General features: G+C 39.9%; 1 protein-coding gene across 13 annotated transcripts in view; it reads right to left on the bottom strand.

Moving 5' to 3' along the window:
• SMC2 (structural maintenance of chromosomes 2) overlaps window positions 1-15,721 on the bottom strand; it is a 50,351-nt gene extending 34,630 nt beyond the window's left edge. For 4 of the 13 annotated variants that reach the window (XM_055350353.2, XM_019034094.4, XM_055350358.2 and 1 more), the window contains exons 1-9: window positions 14,917-15,411; window positions 13,791-14,019; window positions 13,046-13,195; window positions 10,771-10,893; window positions 9,669-9,707; window positions 9,148-9,258; window positions 8,918-8,962; window positions 7,148-7,381; window positions 6,767-6,916 (exon numbers count right to left, since the gene is read on the bottom strand). In XM_055350353.2, the coding sequence (XP_055206328.2) occupies window positions 6,767-6,916; window positions 7,148-7,381; window positions 8,918-8,962; window positions 9,148-9,258; window positions 9,669-9,707; window positions 10,771-10,893; window positions 13,046-13,195; window positions 13,791-13,958 (1,020 nt within the window). In that variant the 5' untranslated portion in view covers window positions 13,959-14,019; window positions 14,917-15,411. Of the gene's footprint in view, window positions 1-6,766; window positions 6,917-7,147; window positions 7,382-8,917; window positions 8,963-9,147; window positions 9,259-9,668; window positions 9,708-10,770; window positions 10,894-13,045; window positions 13,196-13,790; window positions 14,062-14,499; window positions 14,795-14,878 lie in introns of those variants that run through there. The other 9 variants (XM_055350354.2, XM_004048382.5, XM_055350351.2 and 6 more) reach the window with 7 other exon arrangements.
• Between the last annotated feature and the right edge of the window lie 238 nt (window positions 15,722-15,959).

Raw genomic sequence — 15,959 nt, 5'->3', positions numbered from 1 at the left:
AGTTAACAGAATTTGTTGATAGACTGGATCTAGATATTTAAAGAATGGCGAGAATCCAGAGGACTCTAAGATTTCCGGCCTCAACAATTAGGTAAATAGCGGTACCATTTACTGACATGAGGAAAATTCAGTAACTCAGGTGGGTTTGGGTAGTTGAGGGAAATTCCTAAATTCTATTCCAGATATGTTAAGTTTTACACTTTTTAAAACTCATCCAGATAAAAATGTTAATTAAGTAGCTGGACAAAGAAATCTAGAGTTTGTTGGACAGTCATCTGGGTGTCCTTAGACTAACCTTGTTCTCCCTTTCTCAGTTGTAGAATAGCTGTAGAATGTGCTAGAAAATGCAACATTCTGATAGAGTGAATGGCCTGAATAATCCATACTCTGTTTCAGTTCCCTCCTAGAAATATGCATGTCCTTTCATGCTTTAGCTCAGCAACTCATGTAAACCAGGGGATCATGGGCTGACCACCCCCATTTCTCTATTTCTGGGGTATAAACCCAGGGCAAGCTGCTTTCTGGGGTCCCTCAACTGTATGGGGAACATACACATGAAACTCCATCCAACACTTGTGGGAATGGCCCACCATGAAACCTAGGATTTTACTGTCTATTACTACCTATCTGTAGGAAATAAATTTGCTTCATATAACTTGTGCTGTATGGGTGAGTTCTATTAACAACGACAGGTTGGTAACTAGTGCATACTGAACTTGCTTCACACCATCAGTGCAGTTAGTAGGGTCTGCTCTGACAGAATCATGATCTCCTGGTTGTTGGACACATGTAATTGCTCATTCCCAGCGCCAGAGAGCTTGGGAAGTGGGCAGTCAGATGGATCCCAAGGGAACAGGAAAGAGGTTCTCAGACAGTCCCTGAGGCATCTGAAAGAACCAACACATACAATGCAGACCTTCATAGAAAAGGAAGCTCACTATCTAGAGGACAAGTATATGGAAAGGCCAGGAAAGGCTTATGCAGCCTGGCTGAAGTGTTTGTTTGATAAAGGGACACTGTGGATCCAAATGGCTAAATGGCATAGTTTAGAGTGGGACCGAGGTCTCCAGGTCCCCACCAGAGATGGCCCTATACTCCTGTCAAGATGAGAAAAAGAAATGAAATTAGGCTTTTCTGGAGTTCTTGGATACTGGAGCCCACAGGACATATTTCCAGTTTTCCTAGGGAAAAGTTAAACTGATGACCATGGGAGGGTTTCAGGTGAATGTAATGACTCACTATGCTTATTGCTTATCTGCTGTGAGTAGGATACTTTGTGTCACTCTGGGTGCTGGTGACCACAGTTCCCACCACTGAGTACGGATATTGATAGTTTGGTTGCTTGTGGTGCAGAACATCACCACCACCTGAGGAGGTATGCCCCTCGCAGCTAAGAATTTGAGCTATACCAGTGGTGCATATCCAACCCGGCCTGCCACCTAAGACCTCATAAGTTACTCAAGACTCACCCAAAACCTCTTAAGTTACTCAGCGAAAGCAGTACTGCATACCAAGTGGAGAATAAGACACTACTTTCTTAATTCAAAACCCACTACAGATAAAAATGTCACAATGCACTCGCCTAGTCTGGCTAGTCAGAAAGGCCTTTGGGGCATGAAGACTAATGGATAGTCACAGGCTGAATGTCAAGGTCACTTGGACAGAAAGCCAAGGAAGTATCCCAGATATAGTCAAACAAAAATTGTTGGTGCTGGTGGCACTTACTAATAAAAAAGAAGCCCCACAGCTGGTAGGTCTCTTGGGTACTAAACACAGCATATAACCCATGTGGGTCTTTTTTTGGCCCCCTTTAATCCAGGTGACCAACAAAGCTGCCAACTTTGAACAGCAGACTTTGCAGTAGCAGGCCTTAGAAAACAATTTAAAGTAGTGGCCTTGGTGCTGCTTTTAAAACATTTACAGTCTGTTAGCCTGATGCAATGACAGGTGTCCACAACCTCCATGCATGCTGACTGCAGTCTATGGCAACAGAAACTTGTCACTGGGGAGACCTAGCCTCTTCTAAGTTGAACTTTAAGTTGCTTGAGGCAGCCACCTGATATAACTCTTGGAATGTAACTTCTTGCTTGCTATTGTGCACTGGTAGAGACCGTGTGTCTTAAGGCCAGAGCACTACATGCGACGCCGTGACTTAAACTGCCCACTCTTACTTGGGTGCTTACAAACCCTATCAACGAATTGGGGCAGGCTCAAAAGAGCTTGATTATCAAACAGAAATGGTACATTTGAAATCAAGCCCAGTTGGAACCCCAAGGGACCAGCAGGCTTCATGAAAAAAATGGCTAGCTTATTAGAAGGGTCCAAACAAACCACAGGGGATGCTTTGGCTTCTCCTCTGGCTCCCCGGGTCCTAAGATTCTGAGATGTGCCTACTAATGGTATGGCGGGGTTTACTGAAAGTTCCATCAAACAAAACAGGAGGGATCCTCTTGACTGTAGCCACCATCATGCCAGTAAGTGGTCATCTTTTGACTGAGGCTGAACATGGGCATTACGCTCAATGGGTCAAACTACATGCAGTGGTGATGTCCATTTGGGCCACCCCATCACCATATCTTGCTACATTTCACCAACTCATAGGCTATTGCCAACAGCCTAGTCATCTGGTCAAGAGAAGGGCAACTTAGTGACTCGAATGCTTAAAAAAATCCCCTATGTGGACCAGGCGCGGTGGTTCATGCCTGTAATCCCAACACTTTGGGAGGCCAAGGCAGGTGGATCACCTGAGGTCGGGAGTTCGAGACCAGACTGACAAACGTGGAGGAACCCCATCTCTATTAAAAATACAAAATTAGCCAGGCGTGGTGGCACATGCCTGTAATCCCAACTACTTGTGAGGCTGAGGCAGGAGAATCGCTTCAGCCCGGGGGGTGGAGTGCAAGTTGTAGTGAGCCGAAATTGCGCCACTGCAACAAGAGTGAAACTCCATCTCAAAAAAATAAATAAATAAAATAAAATAAATAAAAATCCCCTATGTGGAAACAAGGACTTGCTGCCTGAATGGGACAAATATATGTCACTCATGTGGACCCTGATGCTACCCTTGAAAGAAATATGTCTTTTTTTGATACTTCATCATATTTCACTCTGACCAAGGAACATCCTTCACTGCCCAAGCAACATGATAATGGGCAGTCTCTTGTGGAATATAGTGGACTTTCCATGCACCCTGTTATTCACAGGCCAATGGAGCCACTGAACAATGAAACAGCCTACTCATAAAGTCACTGAAGGATATCAAGATGGCCTATTAGTGAGGTGGTACCAACATCCGGGCATTATGGACCTAAACACTGTACTTTAGCACAAAGGAAACACAGCACTGCAATGCATAGCCCAATCCCTATGATAGCTTGGGAACATCTGAGATCCCAGGAGTGTGTTAGGTGGGAGCACTAACCTGTCAATACGCTTTTTCCACAAGGATGTGGCAGCAAAGACCTGGAAGCATAACACCTCCCAAGCTGTGGCCATGGCGGGTAACATGATGTTAGATATGACATCCAGGACCTTTCTATCATAGCCCACAGGGACAATCTGGTCCTGCTAGTAGTGAACTACCCTAGCATTCCTAATGTCACAGTGTACACCAACAGACCCCAACCCCTGGCTTACATGAGAGGACATAGCATCTGTCGCATAAAAGGGTGCTAAAAATGCCATTTTAACTTAACTGTGGCAAAACGTCATGATGAAAACTAACATAACCTCAGTGGGCAGGTCCCATTGGTGATGAAGGAAAGAGAATCAACTGGTGCAAGCCTTCTGTGTAGGAGCTTCATGAACAGTTTTGTATGGGAGAAAATGAACTTATGTAACTATACCACTAACGAGATTTAGCTGGCAAACGCCAATGCCTCCCTACCCATGAATGGGGTCACTGAATAGTAAAATGGGGGAAAGGGTGCTATGTGCATCCAAGGGCTACATCATTTACCACAGGCAGTGTAGGAGTGACCCAAACAGAAGATGGGCAATGTCAGGCCTGGAAAGCGGGCAGACGGTGGGATCCTGTACGTTGGGCATGCTGGGGGATGCCGTTACATATCACTCCTAGAAATGAGATGCACCATAGGGTCAGCAGCCTAAAGCTGTACACCAGACTTACTCAGGACGTACCAACAGGTTTTACTGACTCTGGGTTTAAGTGCTTTATAAAATCTTTGGTACCATACATAACATTGCCTTGGCAGCCCAGCAGATATCCCTTGGGAAAGTTGTTTTAGACAACTGCTCTAAACCTGTTAGCACAAGTGGGAAGAATACATGCGATTGCCAACACTTCCTGCTGTATCTAGATAAACACCTCAGGTATTGCAGAGACACAAATACAGATCTGGAAGCAGGTCCGAAGGATCCTTCTTTGACCTCTTTAACAACTTCATACCTGAGGATCCTGGGCTGAGTCAGTGCTCCAGGCAGGCCTGATCATCCTGCCTGGGGTCCTCCTGGGCACAGTGAAATGTATTCTGGCTATGGCTCAACAATATTGCAATGAGATTATGTCAGTCAGAGTGTTATATCCATCTAAGAAGACAAACCTCCTTCTCCTTCAGCTTCAGAGAAGTCTGTGGGCATAATAAAAGGACTAGTTTTGCTAGCGGGGATACCTAGATTGGAGGATAAACTACAGGACAACTCCTTAGGTGGCATTAGACTAAGCCAGTTCTTCCCTCTCTGGCTTACAGTTCTCAAGAATAACTGTAGAATGTGCTGATAATGCAATATCCCAAGAAAGGGAGGCAATGGTTAGAAAAGCCAGGACTGTTCCTATCTGCTCCTCCAGCTGCCCTAAAACATAATCTCAATGCTTCAGCCCAGTGTCTCATGTTACTCTAGGGTATAAACTCAGAGCAGGCTGTTTTCTGGGGTCCCTCAGCTGCTGTGCAAGTTGGGCACATGCAAATAAAATTCAAACCACCCTAGGCAGCTTTTCTGAGCCTTGGGAGATCAGCTTGCAATGAATCCTAGACTTCTGTTTTCCCTTGTTGCCTATCAATAAGTAATAAATCCATTTCACATAAAATGTTGTGTATGAATGTGTTATGTCTGCTGGCTTCAGACAAGTTGGTAACCTGCACACAATAAACCTGCTTCATAGAGTTCAGGGAGTTAAGCCTGCTTATAGATTTGGAAGGCATCAACATATAGATGATATTTAGAGTTACAGAGCTGGATGAGACCACCTATGGCGTGAGAGTTTATAAAAGATATCAGAGTGCTAGCCTTAGGGCATACTAACATTAAGAGATCTAGAAGAATAAGGGGATACAGAAAAGAAGGATGAAAAAGGAGCAATCAGTGTGTGAAGCTTAAGGACATGACAAAAGAAAAATGAACCCAAGACAAGGCAGGTCCACATGTTTAGAGCTTTACAAACCTCACCTAAAAAAAAAAAGTAATTGATGAATTGATTTCAGTTGTTGGATGCCACAACACAGACTGCTACAACACGTTCGTATCGCTTCAAAATTCTGTCTAAATTTTCCTCCACTGTTTCTTAATTCAACAATTGTATTTCTCTGCAAAAATATCTAACAGGGCAGTATAAAGAAATTATTTTCACAAAGTTAATTTTTTTTTCAGTGAAAAGGCAAATGTATATCTTCACTGGGACAACAGAATCACCCTCAAAAGAAATGCCATAAGCTCCAAAAACACGCCTACTCATCTACCTACATGTGCGACTATATACTTGACTCTTCTGTTACCATGGATGACCTATTCCTAGTTCTCGCGAAGGCGACCTCCTCTATACACTAGTTCCTATCCTACTTGCAGCTACTAAGGGGCCCTATTTTAACAACTCTCCCATCTCTCTCTCCTGAATCACAAAAGACGACTTTTCTACTGGATCTTTTCTGTCAATACAGAATTTATTTATCCCATGTCAAATCAAGCCAAAAAAACTCTTCTGTATTACCCTCCAGTTACCTCCCTATTTATCCCTCTTTCAGAAAACTTAACAAAAAGTTATCTATATTCACTTTTCTTTTTTCTGCCTTCATTCTGTGAGAGTATGAACACAATCTAATCAGGTACTCATGGCCACTTCTCCTTGAAACATCTTTTTTACCTGGACTCCAGGACAATTTACTGGCCTAATTTTCCTCACACTACTCAATCTCTTTTGAATGTTGAACTATCCTAACATTCAAATGTTGAAAGTATCCCAGGGCTCCAACCTTCTTATATGAACTTACAGCCTTGATCATTTTATCTAGTCTCATGGATTTAAATAACACCTATACATTGATGATGCCTCCAAATCTGTATTTTTGCCTGGATTCAATATTCATATAGTTAAGTACCTAATCAACATCACTACTCAAGATGTCTAACAGGCTCCTCAAGCCTATTATATTCATACTGTATTTCTTAAGCTTATCAAACCTGTTCTTCCTATTCTCCACTTACTTCAATGGCTATCCAACTTAAAATCCCAAATTGTACTCTTTTTCCCCTACACTCCTAATCCCCTTCCCTGCTTTTTCTCCACATCAGTTATCACTCTATAACATGTTACATGTTTTATTTATTTTCTTTATTATCATTTCCCCCAATGGAATGAAGGTCCACAAGGCAAGGACTTTTGACCATTTGGTCCAGTTGTAACCACATCCCAAACAACTGTACTTAGCTTATAGAAGACACTCACTAAATATTCATGGAATAGATAAATGTACACTAATGAGACTATATACTTGTCTACAAGTGGCACTAGTGGCACATTAAGCTCACTTACCTCAACCATATTTTTTTCCAGCTCTTTGCGTTTGCTTTCCTCACATGCCAGATTTTTCTTCTTGAGATCAAATGCGCTTTGAGATTTAGTATTAACTCGCTGAGCCTCTGCAAGAGCATCTTCTAAAGATCGAAGTATACCTCCAGTTTCCTATAATAAAATGCAGTCAATTCAATCACTTATGTAAAATTTGTTCACGTTGTTATTTTATTGTATGAGTTCCGTATCAAACACCTTTTTTATAAGTTATTTCATTATCTTACTACAAGATTAACAAATCAATACGGAAGACAATGCCCAATGAATCCTAAATAGTTACTATATATAATTTAGTACGTTTTTCACAGAGTATATTATCGATTCTCATACATATGTTCAGACCTTATCTTTTCTTTTTTCCAATTCTTCTATTTCATGATTAAGTGCTTTTATTTTTTTATCATTCTCAGACAATTCTTCCTGAAGCTTTATAACTTTATCTTGCATTTCTTTTAATTCCTCAGCTGAGCGTACTTTGGTATCTTCAGCCAGCAAAAACTGATAAGCAATATATAAACGACTCAAATGTTCTATTTCTCTCATTACTTTTTGGTACTCCAAGTAGGACGATCTTTCCTGAAAGAGAAATCACAAAAAAAGAATAACTCAAAATTGTATTAAAAAAAATTCAATTATGCAACATGAAACAAATTTCTCATTACATAATAGATTTTGTCCTGTATTAAACAATTATAGCATTTTAAATTGTAGGAAACTTTACGTAACATCAGAAGTCAGGACTTTTAGATAGCATTCTACCATCTCTAGTGAATCTTATTTGGCTATTTCTTCTAACATACACTTGGGTAGTTGAGCTTAACAAAGAAATATGGACATAAGGTTCATAAGCTAGTGTTAGACAACTTACACACCCACCATGATACACTATTAAATGGATTCTGTAGTAGTATTATCAAGATGCCTACTCTAATATACTTTGAAGCACTACTACAAGCACTCGCTTACATCATTACTAAACATGACTCCCATAAGGACCTACTGGGACCAGACAAAGTAATAACTAAAATCCTTAATTTATACATAAAAAACAAATTCAGAATGATTAAATGATCTGTCCATGTTGTTAGATTTAGAAAGCAATTGTGGCAAAATGAAATCTAGGACCTAAGTTTAAATTCCTGATCTAGTGTTTTCTACTAAATCATACATACAAAAAGGGTATCTTCAAGATTACAATTTTTCCAGTAAAATTTATACTACTATATGGATTCACAAGACAGCTCTGAGTAGTACCAAATTTCAATGAGCATTTAATAAATTCCTAAAAGGATAGCTTTAAAAACGTCGTTTGGCTGGGCACAGTGGCTCACTCCTGTAATCCCAGCACTTTGCGAGGCCGAGGCAGGTGGATCACTTGAGCCCAGGAGTTCAAGACCAGCCTGAGAAACAATGAGAAACCCTGTCTCTACAAAAAAATAAACTAGCAGGGTGTGGTGGCATGCACCTGTAGTCCCAGCTACTCAGAAGGCTAAGGTGGGAGGATCCCTTGAGACCGGGAGGTGGAGGCTGCAGTGAGCTGTGATCACACCACTGCACTCCAGCCTGGGCGACAGTGAGACTAGTCTCAAGAAAAAGAAAACGTAGCTCATAAATGCATTTTTTGATGACATATTGTGCCATGTCTTTTGATAGTCAGGAGCTGCAAAGATTACAGAGAAAATCCAATCCTCTGTTTCAATACCTTTTGCTTACAAAATACCTTGATAGCAATAATTATAGTGATAGCTCCTCTTATCCTGGAAATTGTTCTCAATGAGGGTGTCTAAAAGTGCCTTATCTTTAAGAAATGTTGTTCCAGTCAATGCTAACTAACTAGGAAAATCCAGACTTGCTTAGCTTAAATAAAGTATTAAAATTTGGCATACCATTTTCTGAAACTATAAAAATTACTCTCCAATATTCTATGACTTAGTAGATAAGTGCATATCCTCTGTAAGCAGAACGCTGAGTTATGGAGTGCCAACTCTAATTCCTTATCTCATCGCAGGAAAAAAACCCCCAAGAAATAGTATCACTATGTGTATGATTTTGGATACATCGCTGACTTTGAAAGGCATTCTAATAGATTATCCTCACATATACAGAATATACCTCTTTTAATTTTTGAATGGTTGGAGTAATCTCTTCTTCAAGTATCTGGAAAATAAAGAAAAATCAGTATTTTCACATGTAAAGTATCATTAAAATTTATTTGAAAGAGAAGTAGCAGGGATGACTATGGAAAACTGAACCAAGGAAAAAAATTTTTCCCTCTTTACAGCAAAAACTCTACATGCAAAATTACATTCTTCTCCGAAAATATTTTATATGAATTAAATTACCGTCTTAATTTCTTTCAGCTTAGCCTCCTTTTTTTCTATAGTTTTCTGTGCAGCTATTTTTTTGTATTCATACATCCTGGTTCCAGCTGCTTCTTCTATCATGGATAAAATCTGGAATGACAATTTTATTAATGTTTAGTATCCAAGACAATGTGTCCAACTGGAATTTACATTAAATATATCATTTTTGCCTTGACCTCACTAAACATCTTACCAAAATTTGGCCCAAATGAACCATATAAGTTAAATACAGTAATTTCACACAAACCTTTTCCTGTAGGCTTTTTCTGTAGGAATGAATTCTGACACGAAACACCAGCTAAGCAAGACTCCTTTATACAATCAAAATCAATTTTAACATTTGGGCATAGTGCCAAATATTACACAAATATACAACTGTCTTTACTAATCACTCCCAAATAATGTCTCCAAAAATTTTAATAGAATATTTAAAAATTGTCTGAAAGATTAAAGTAATATCTATACCAACTATTTTTAATGTCCATAAATAGTACTCTTACCTCTGGAGGTTTCATATTCAATACTTTTGTAATTCGGCCCTGAAAATAAAATAGCAAACTTACTAAGATAACAAATTACAGAAAATGTTTATCTGTACTGCCATTCATGTTTATCTAGACTGAAGCTGTTGTATCTCAATATACCAATCTTTGGGGGGATCTTTCCTCTATAATTCTAGAATTTTGGAACTTTGCTATTCACTTTCTCACCAGTGATACAAATTATGGAAGTTATGAAATGATACAAATGAAATAATTCATTAAATGATACAAAGTTAACAAGGATCATGTTTCTGAGACAGTTAACATTAAGTAGAAATATTCAATTTTAAAACAGGTAAATATAAAAAGAAATTTCAGCATAATTAAAAAACTTTTAACATTTCTTTGAATGATAACCCTCCAGGATAATTTCACAAAACAGATGACATACTTCTAGGCCTCAAACAAAATAAAATATTTTACATCAATGCCAGAAACCATTAAATTTATTCATTACCAAAAACAAATAAAGCAAAACACCTGCACACCCAGGTCTCAGAGAATTGTATTACTAGAATGTAGATTCACTTAAAGTAAAGTTTCAACTTTGAAGGTGTGTAGTGGAAATATTTTTATTTTGGTCCCACTGAGATGCTCCCATTGACTTTACTATAATTCTCTCAAACGATAACTGGATGGGTCAAATGAAGTAATGTAAATGTAAGATAAAATCAGCCTTTACTCCTCATTTGTGTGAGTCTCTAAGAAAATTACTCAAACTTTTATACTTGAAATATTAAGATGCATTAATCCAATAATTTAAAAGGATATATTACGGCTTTTTTTTTTTTACAGTTAACATGTATTGTTCTTTTAGTGACAAAATAAAAAGTCAACAAAAATTACTTCTAAACATTCTAGAGAAGTCAAAGGTCTATAATCCAGTAGAATATATCAGTGCAAGTAACTAAACCACATTTCTAAACAGATGGCCGGACACAGCACAGCAGTAAATAAAAAGTATAAAATCCAAAACATAAAGTACTTCTATTTTAATTGCTTAAAAGTAAAAAATGTCGAAACTATTACGAAAGTGACATAAAGACCTCAAACGAAATACCTGCATGATGAGAAAGTGAGGGTTGTTAACATTAAGGCCAACAGAACAGAAGAGATCCTGTACTCTGGTGTTGTTGGCATTGACTCCATTGATTAAATATTTATTTCTACCACCAATAACCACCTATAAAAGAAAGCAATTTTTTAAATATTAATGTACATGCACACCTTGTGCTAGGATAACCTAAGTATATTAGCTTACGTTTATTTGTTCTGTCCAACTAGCAGTAAACAAAACCAATTCTGCATAAATAGTGGAACAAGTACGACGTGGTCAAAAACACTAACTTGAGTAAGGACAACTAGTGTCTAATGCAAGTACTTTTGGTAACTAGTTATGTAATTACACACAAGCCTCTTACCCTGGCCTGCACCGGACTAGGTCTCTGAGGTAACTTCTAGCTTTATGTTTCCAAGTAAATGTAAAACACACTTTCCTAGTTACTTTCTTTCTGTAATTTTTCTAGAGGCTTTCTCTACTTTTCAACAGGAATAGATGTCAGACAAAGTAGCTTAATATCAATTCTTGACAAGATTCAAAAAGCTATTAATAAAGACATGATTTATGACCATTTAAAAGAAAGGGTAATCACAGAGCTTCAGTATGGTTTCATTAAGTCACCCCAGACACCATACTCTACTACCACACTTAAATTGTCATTTATTGGGTATGATTGTCTCATCTACCAGATTGAAGTCCTTAAAGACAAACTCTATTTCTCATTCTTCTAACGGTACATCCCAGTACATTCAAGAACAGCCAATATACATCAACTGTTTAATAAATATTGAATAAATGTTAGCTCATTTCTTTTCCTGACAGGACTACTAGGTTGGTAGTTCATATATTAATGTATTTGAAGACACTTCTCTGACAAAAATTTTATAATTTTGGTGAAGATACAAGTTTATAGCCTGAATGAGGACAGGAACACTTAGGCAGATTATTAGTAAGAGACTTAGTGACAGTTCCTAAAGGATAAATATTTGATGGATGCCTAATGATATGGAACAGGATTCTGTCCTAACGTGGCCTACGTTTCTTTTTTTTTTTTTTTTTCAACCAGAGGCTTCCATTAAAATAGAGGAGAAAATCTGTAAGTGATAAATGGTAAGATGGACAGTAAATAGGAGTTGACAACATTTTTAAAAACAAAATCTTGGGCCAGGCGCCGTGGCTCACACCTGTAATCCTAGCAGTTTGGGAGGCCAAGGCGGGCAGATCATGAGGTCAGGAGATTGAGACCACCCTGGCCAACATAGTGAAATCCCGTCTCTACTAAAAATACAAAAAAAAAAAAAAAATTAGCCGGGTGTGGTGGTGGGCACCTGTAGTCCCAGCTACTCAGGAGGCTGAGGCAGAAGAATCTCTTGAACCCAGGAGATGGAGACCAGCCTGGGTAACAGAGCGAGACTCCGTCTCAGGGAAAAAAAAAAAAAAAAAAAAAAAAAAAACCTTGACAAGCTGAAAACACTGCCTATCTATATTAATAACACACCTAAAAAAAAATTGAGTGGTTTCAAGTAAATCTAATATGAATTCACAATGTATTATGAACACCCCAATGCTCTACTGGGAAAAATAAAAGTAGAATATCTAAAATGAAAGAATAACTCCAACTAGACCAATTTTGGCACACCCAATCTAAGGTGCCATTAAAAGGGAGAAAGATAGATGAATGCAGGAGCAGGGAGGGAAACTGGAGCATACTTGGTATAATCAGGCAAGTGAAGTAACTAGGAACAAACATCAAGTGAAAGACCTGGCAAGATTTCACTTAGAACTAAAACACATATACTTGCACATCACTTAAACACTGAAGTAGGGAATAAGTTAGATTTGCTCTTGGTGCTCTCAAGAGGACTAGGATTAATGAATAAAATTTGAAGACAGCAGACAGTGACAAAACTTATAGCTGTAACTTTCTAATAAGACCTGTCCAAAAACAGAATGGGTTATCTCAGAAGATTGAAAGATCTCAAGTACACAGGTGTTCAAGAACAACCAAAGAAGATTCAAATATGGTTTAAGATTTCAGCATAGTTGAGTGCTTATACTGGATGAATAACTTTTCAGCTGTCTTTCAATCCTCTTAGTGATAGAATGTGCATGATCAAAATTTTAATATAAGGAAGACATTAAGGAATCTAGTCAGAATTTAAGGCACCAATTTTGCTCATGAACTTTCTCTAGCACGTTTTGCAAAGGCATAGGGCCAAAAACCACATCAGTCATAAAAGGTCTTAAGATATCCAAATGTTTAATTGCCACTCACCTGCCTTGTTACTGTGATTTCATCATGAACCTCAAATCCTAAAGGACTTTGCTTTTTGTCAGAATTATCAAAAGTGATTGACACAGAGGCTTTGGTAATACCAGCCTGCCCATTTTTGTAAACTAAATCTTGTAAATTAGAAGCCCGAACCTAAAATAAAATATGAAAAGTGTATCAATTACAAAACTCCCTACTGTACAAAGCAGCACTAAAAATGGGTCCCTTGCTGTTGGAAAACCCACCAACGTAGTGTCCATTAAGTAGACAAGGATAGGCAGCTGCATCCTCTGGCAAGAAAAACAAGGAAAATAGGCAACAACCTGCAATGGACACTTTTCTCTACAGAACCTTTTCAACCCTGAATTGAATTGTTTCCTATTCATTTTTTAACAAAAAGTTACTTTGCAATATATAAGGAAATACCATCCCAAAGATTTTCACTAGTCATTCAATCCATTAATAGGATTTGAAAAGGCATCATTACACAGGGTTGAAAATACTCTGGAATGAGACTGCTTTACAGTCAGAATGCCTGAGTTTTGAGGCACTGTTACTTCTAAACATCTCTAAGTTTCTATTTTCTCATCTAAAGGAGTAACATAACTTTCCTTAAAAGGTTGCAGTGAGGTGTAATTTACAAAAAGTATAAAAACACAAATGAAGAGAATATTGGGACGTCTCCAAAGTTCAGTGAGGATTCTCCTGCCAACTTAAATTCAAATAAATCAGAAAGTTTACACTTTACCTGAGACAGGTTGGAGATGCCCAGCAAAAAACAGATGGAGTCCAATATGTTGGATTTCCCACTACCATTTAAGCCAGTGATAGCATTGAAGAGGGGGTCAAAACCATTGACTTCGGTCCTCTGAGCATAGGACTTGAATCCCTCTAGAATAATTGACTTAATATGCATTTTCGATACTGTCTTGGGTCAGCAAACCTCTGACAGGAATCAAACAGGCCACAAACCAGTTCTGTACGAAACAGAAATACCACCACCTAAGTGGAATGTAAACCTGGAATCATAATGAACACGAGGCAAAAACAGCAACGATAGGGTGATAGAAATAAAACAGCCACTTGACAAACTATCTTGTCTGATGTAAAGACATCGTTCATCTACTCAAAAATATACCAGAGTTAGCCACTATCTGGAAATTAAACCATTCAACTGGGAAGTCTTAACTATTTCTTCTACCCGTTTTTCCAGGCTTGCCTTCTACTTTTATCATACTCTACCTAACAAAGACTATGGATTATTACATATCCCATTATCTTTGCCTATAATGTGCTTTTCTCTGATACTGACATAGCTTACTCTCTACTGCACTCACGTCTTTGCTCAAATGTCACCTTACTGGAGTCCTCCCTGACCTCCCTATGTCACCTCTCCACAATCCTTCACTCGGCTTTTTCCTTCACGGTACTTAAAGCTGATATTAGACGGTCATTACTTGTCTGTAAGTTCCCGCAGTGTCTTCACCTACGTCCGTCATTGCATCCCCGAATTGTGCTAGACTCCGGGAGGAGGGGAAGTCATTTAAGTATTTACTAGAGATGAGATGTATCTCATATTCTCCAACTTCTTGCTTTTACTCAGGCTACTACCTCGCTTCTCCAGGCCTGTCTACGCCTCTTCGCCCTACTCCAAGGTCGAACAGAAACTAGCCTTTATTTCTAAGGATCACCTAAGGTCCCTCTGCCACTGGTCCCCCTCCCTACAGCCCCCGCGCCCCGCCTCCCGCCTCCCGCCTCCCGCCTCCCGCCTCCCGCCTCCCGCCTCCCGCCTCCCGCCTCCCGCCAGGAAGTCTGGCCGGGTCCAAGCTCACGCACACGCCTCACCGCTGCCTCAGGCCAGGGGCTTGACGTACCCCAAAAGCTCCTCCGGGTCACAAAGGCAGGGAACAGGCCAACTCTCTAGCCGGGGCCGCTACGAAGCGAACTTCACCATAGCGGCTACACCTGCCACACCGCTCTCAACACCCGCGCCGGAACTATTTATTCCTTTGAATTTCGGCGCGAGCAAAGGACCCCACCTCCATTGCTTATTTCCTGTGCTGGTGCCTAGGAGCTGCCTGTCTTTAGGGTTCAATTTTTCCCCTACACTCGAAAGATTAAAGCCGCAGGGCAATAGGAATGAGAGTCTCGATAACGGTAGCTCCGGGGACTCCCCGGCACGGGCCTGGGCACTACAGGAGCAGATAGTGTATGTTCACACCGGCGTCCGGCACTCTATGGTCAGCCCCACACCTCGGCCCCGGGTCCTCGCGCTTCGCCAGCCCCGCCCCGCCTCGGTCCCTCTAATACGCGTTAGGCACACTGCAGACTCCTCCAGTCTGCGGTGCTGGCTGTGGCTTACTTTTTCTCTCCTCAAAGCGACAGTTAGGAAGTGGAGAGGCGTTCTATGAGTGTTCTCGTCGGTTCTGTTTTGGAAGCTTCAGAATCTTCTCGGGTTGGCTCAGATTGCTGCAAAATAAAAGCCGTACTTCGTTGGGGCCGGAGAGGCACCGTCCTTCGGGGGACTCTGGCCCGAGTCCTGGCTCCGCCCAGTGCTGGCCTCGGACCTCGCGGAGCCTTTTTATCTGAAGTTTCCACGTCGGAAAGGGATCGTAGTCTACCGAGAGCTGTTCCGATCCCAGAGGAGAAATTGTGTGGTGCTAAATAGCTATTCATCTCCCTTATGCCGGAAAGCGTTGTAATGATAAGCCGACCTAACCTGTCGGGGATTTTTTCTGGAAACCTTTTAAGACAGTTCATGTTATTGAGTTCTGAGTATTAGGCTGTATTGCAAAGGGCTTTTTAAAATCCACGTAGCAACCCTATGAAATCAGAAATTGCCCTCGTTTTACAAATGAGTTAAATGAGACCAAGTAAAAGGTTAAACAGCTTGTCTAGTAAGCTGGGATTTGTTCCC

The sequence above is a fragment of the Gorilla gorilla genome, chromosome 13, assembly GCF_029281585.2.
Source record: "Gorilla gorilla gorilla isolate KB3781 chromosome 13, NHGRI_mGorGor1-v2.1_pri, whole genome shotgun sequence".
In the NCBI taxonomy this organism is placed as follows: domain Eukaryota; kingdom Metazoa; phylum Chordata; class Mammalia; order Primates; family Hominidae; genus Gorilla; species Gorilla gorilla.
Note: the sequence above shows the minus strand (reverse complement) of the source record. Positions and strands in the feature narration are given on the sequence as shown.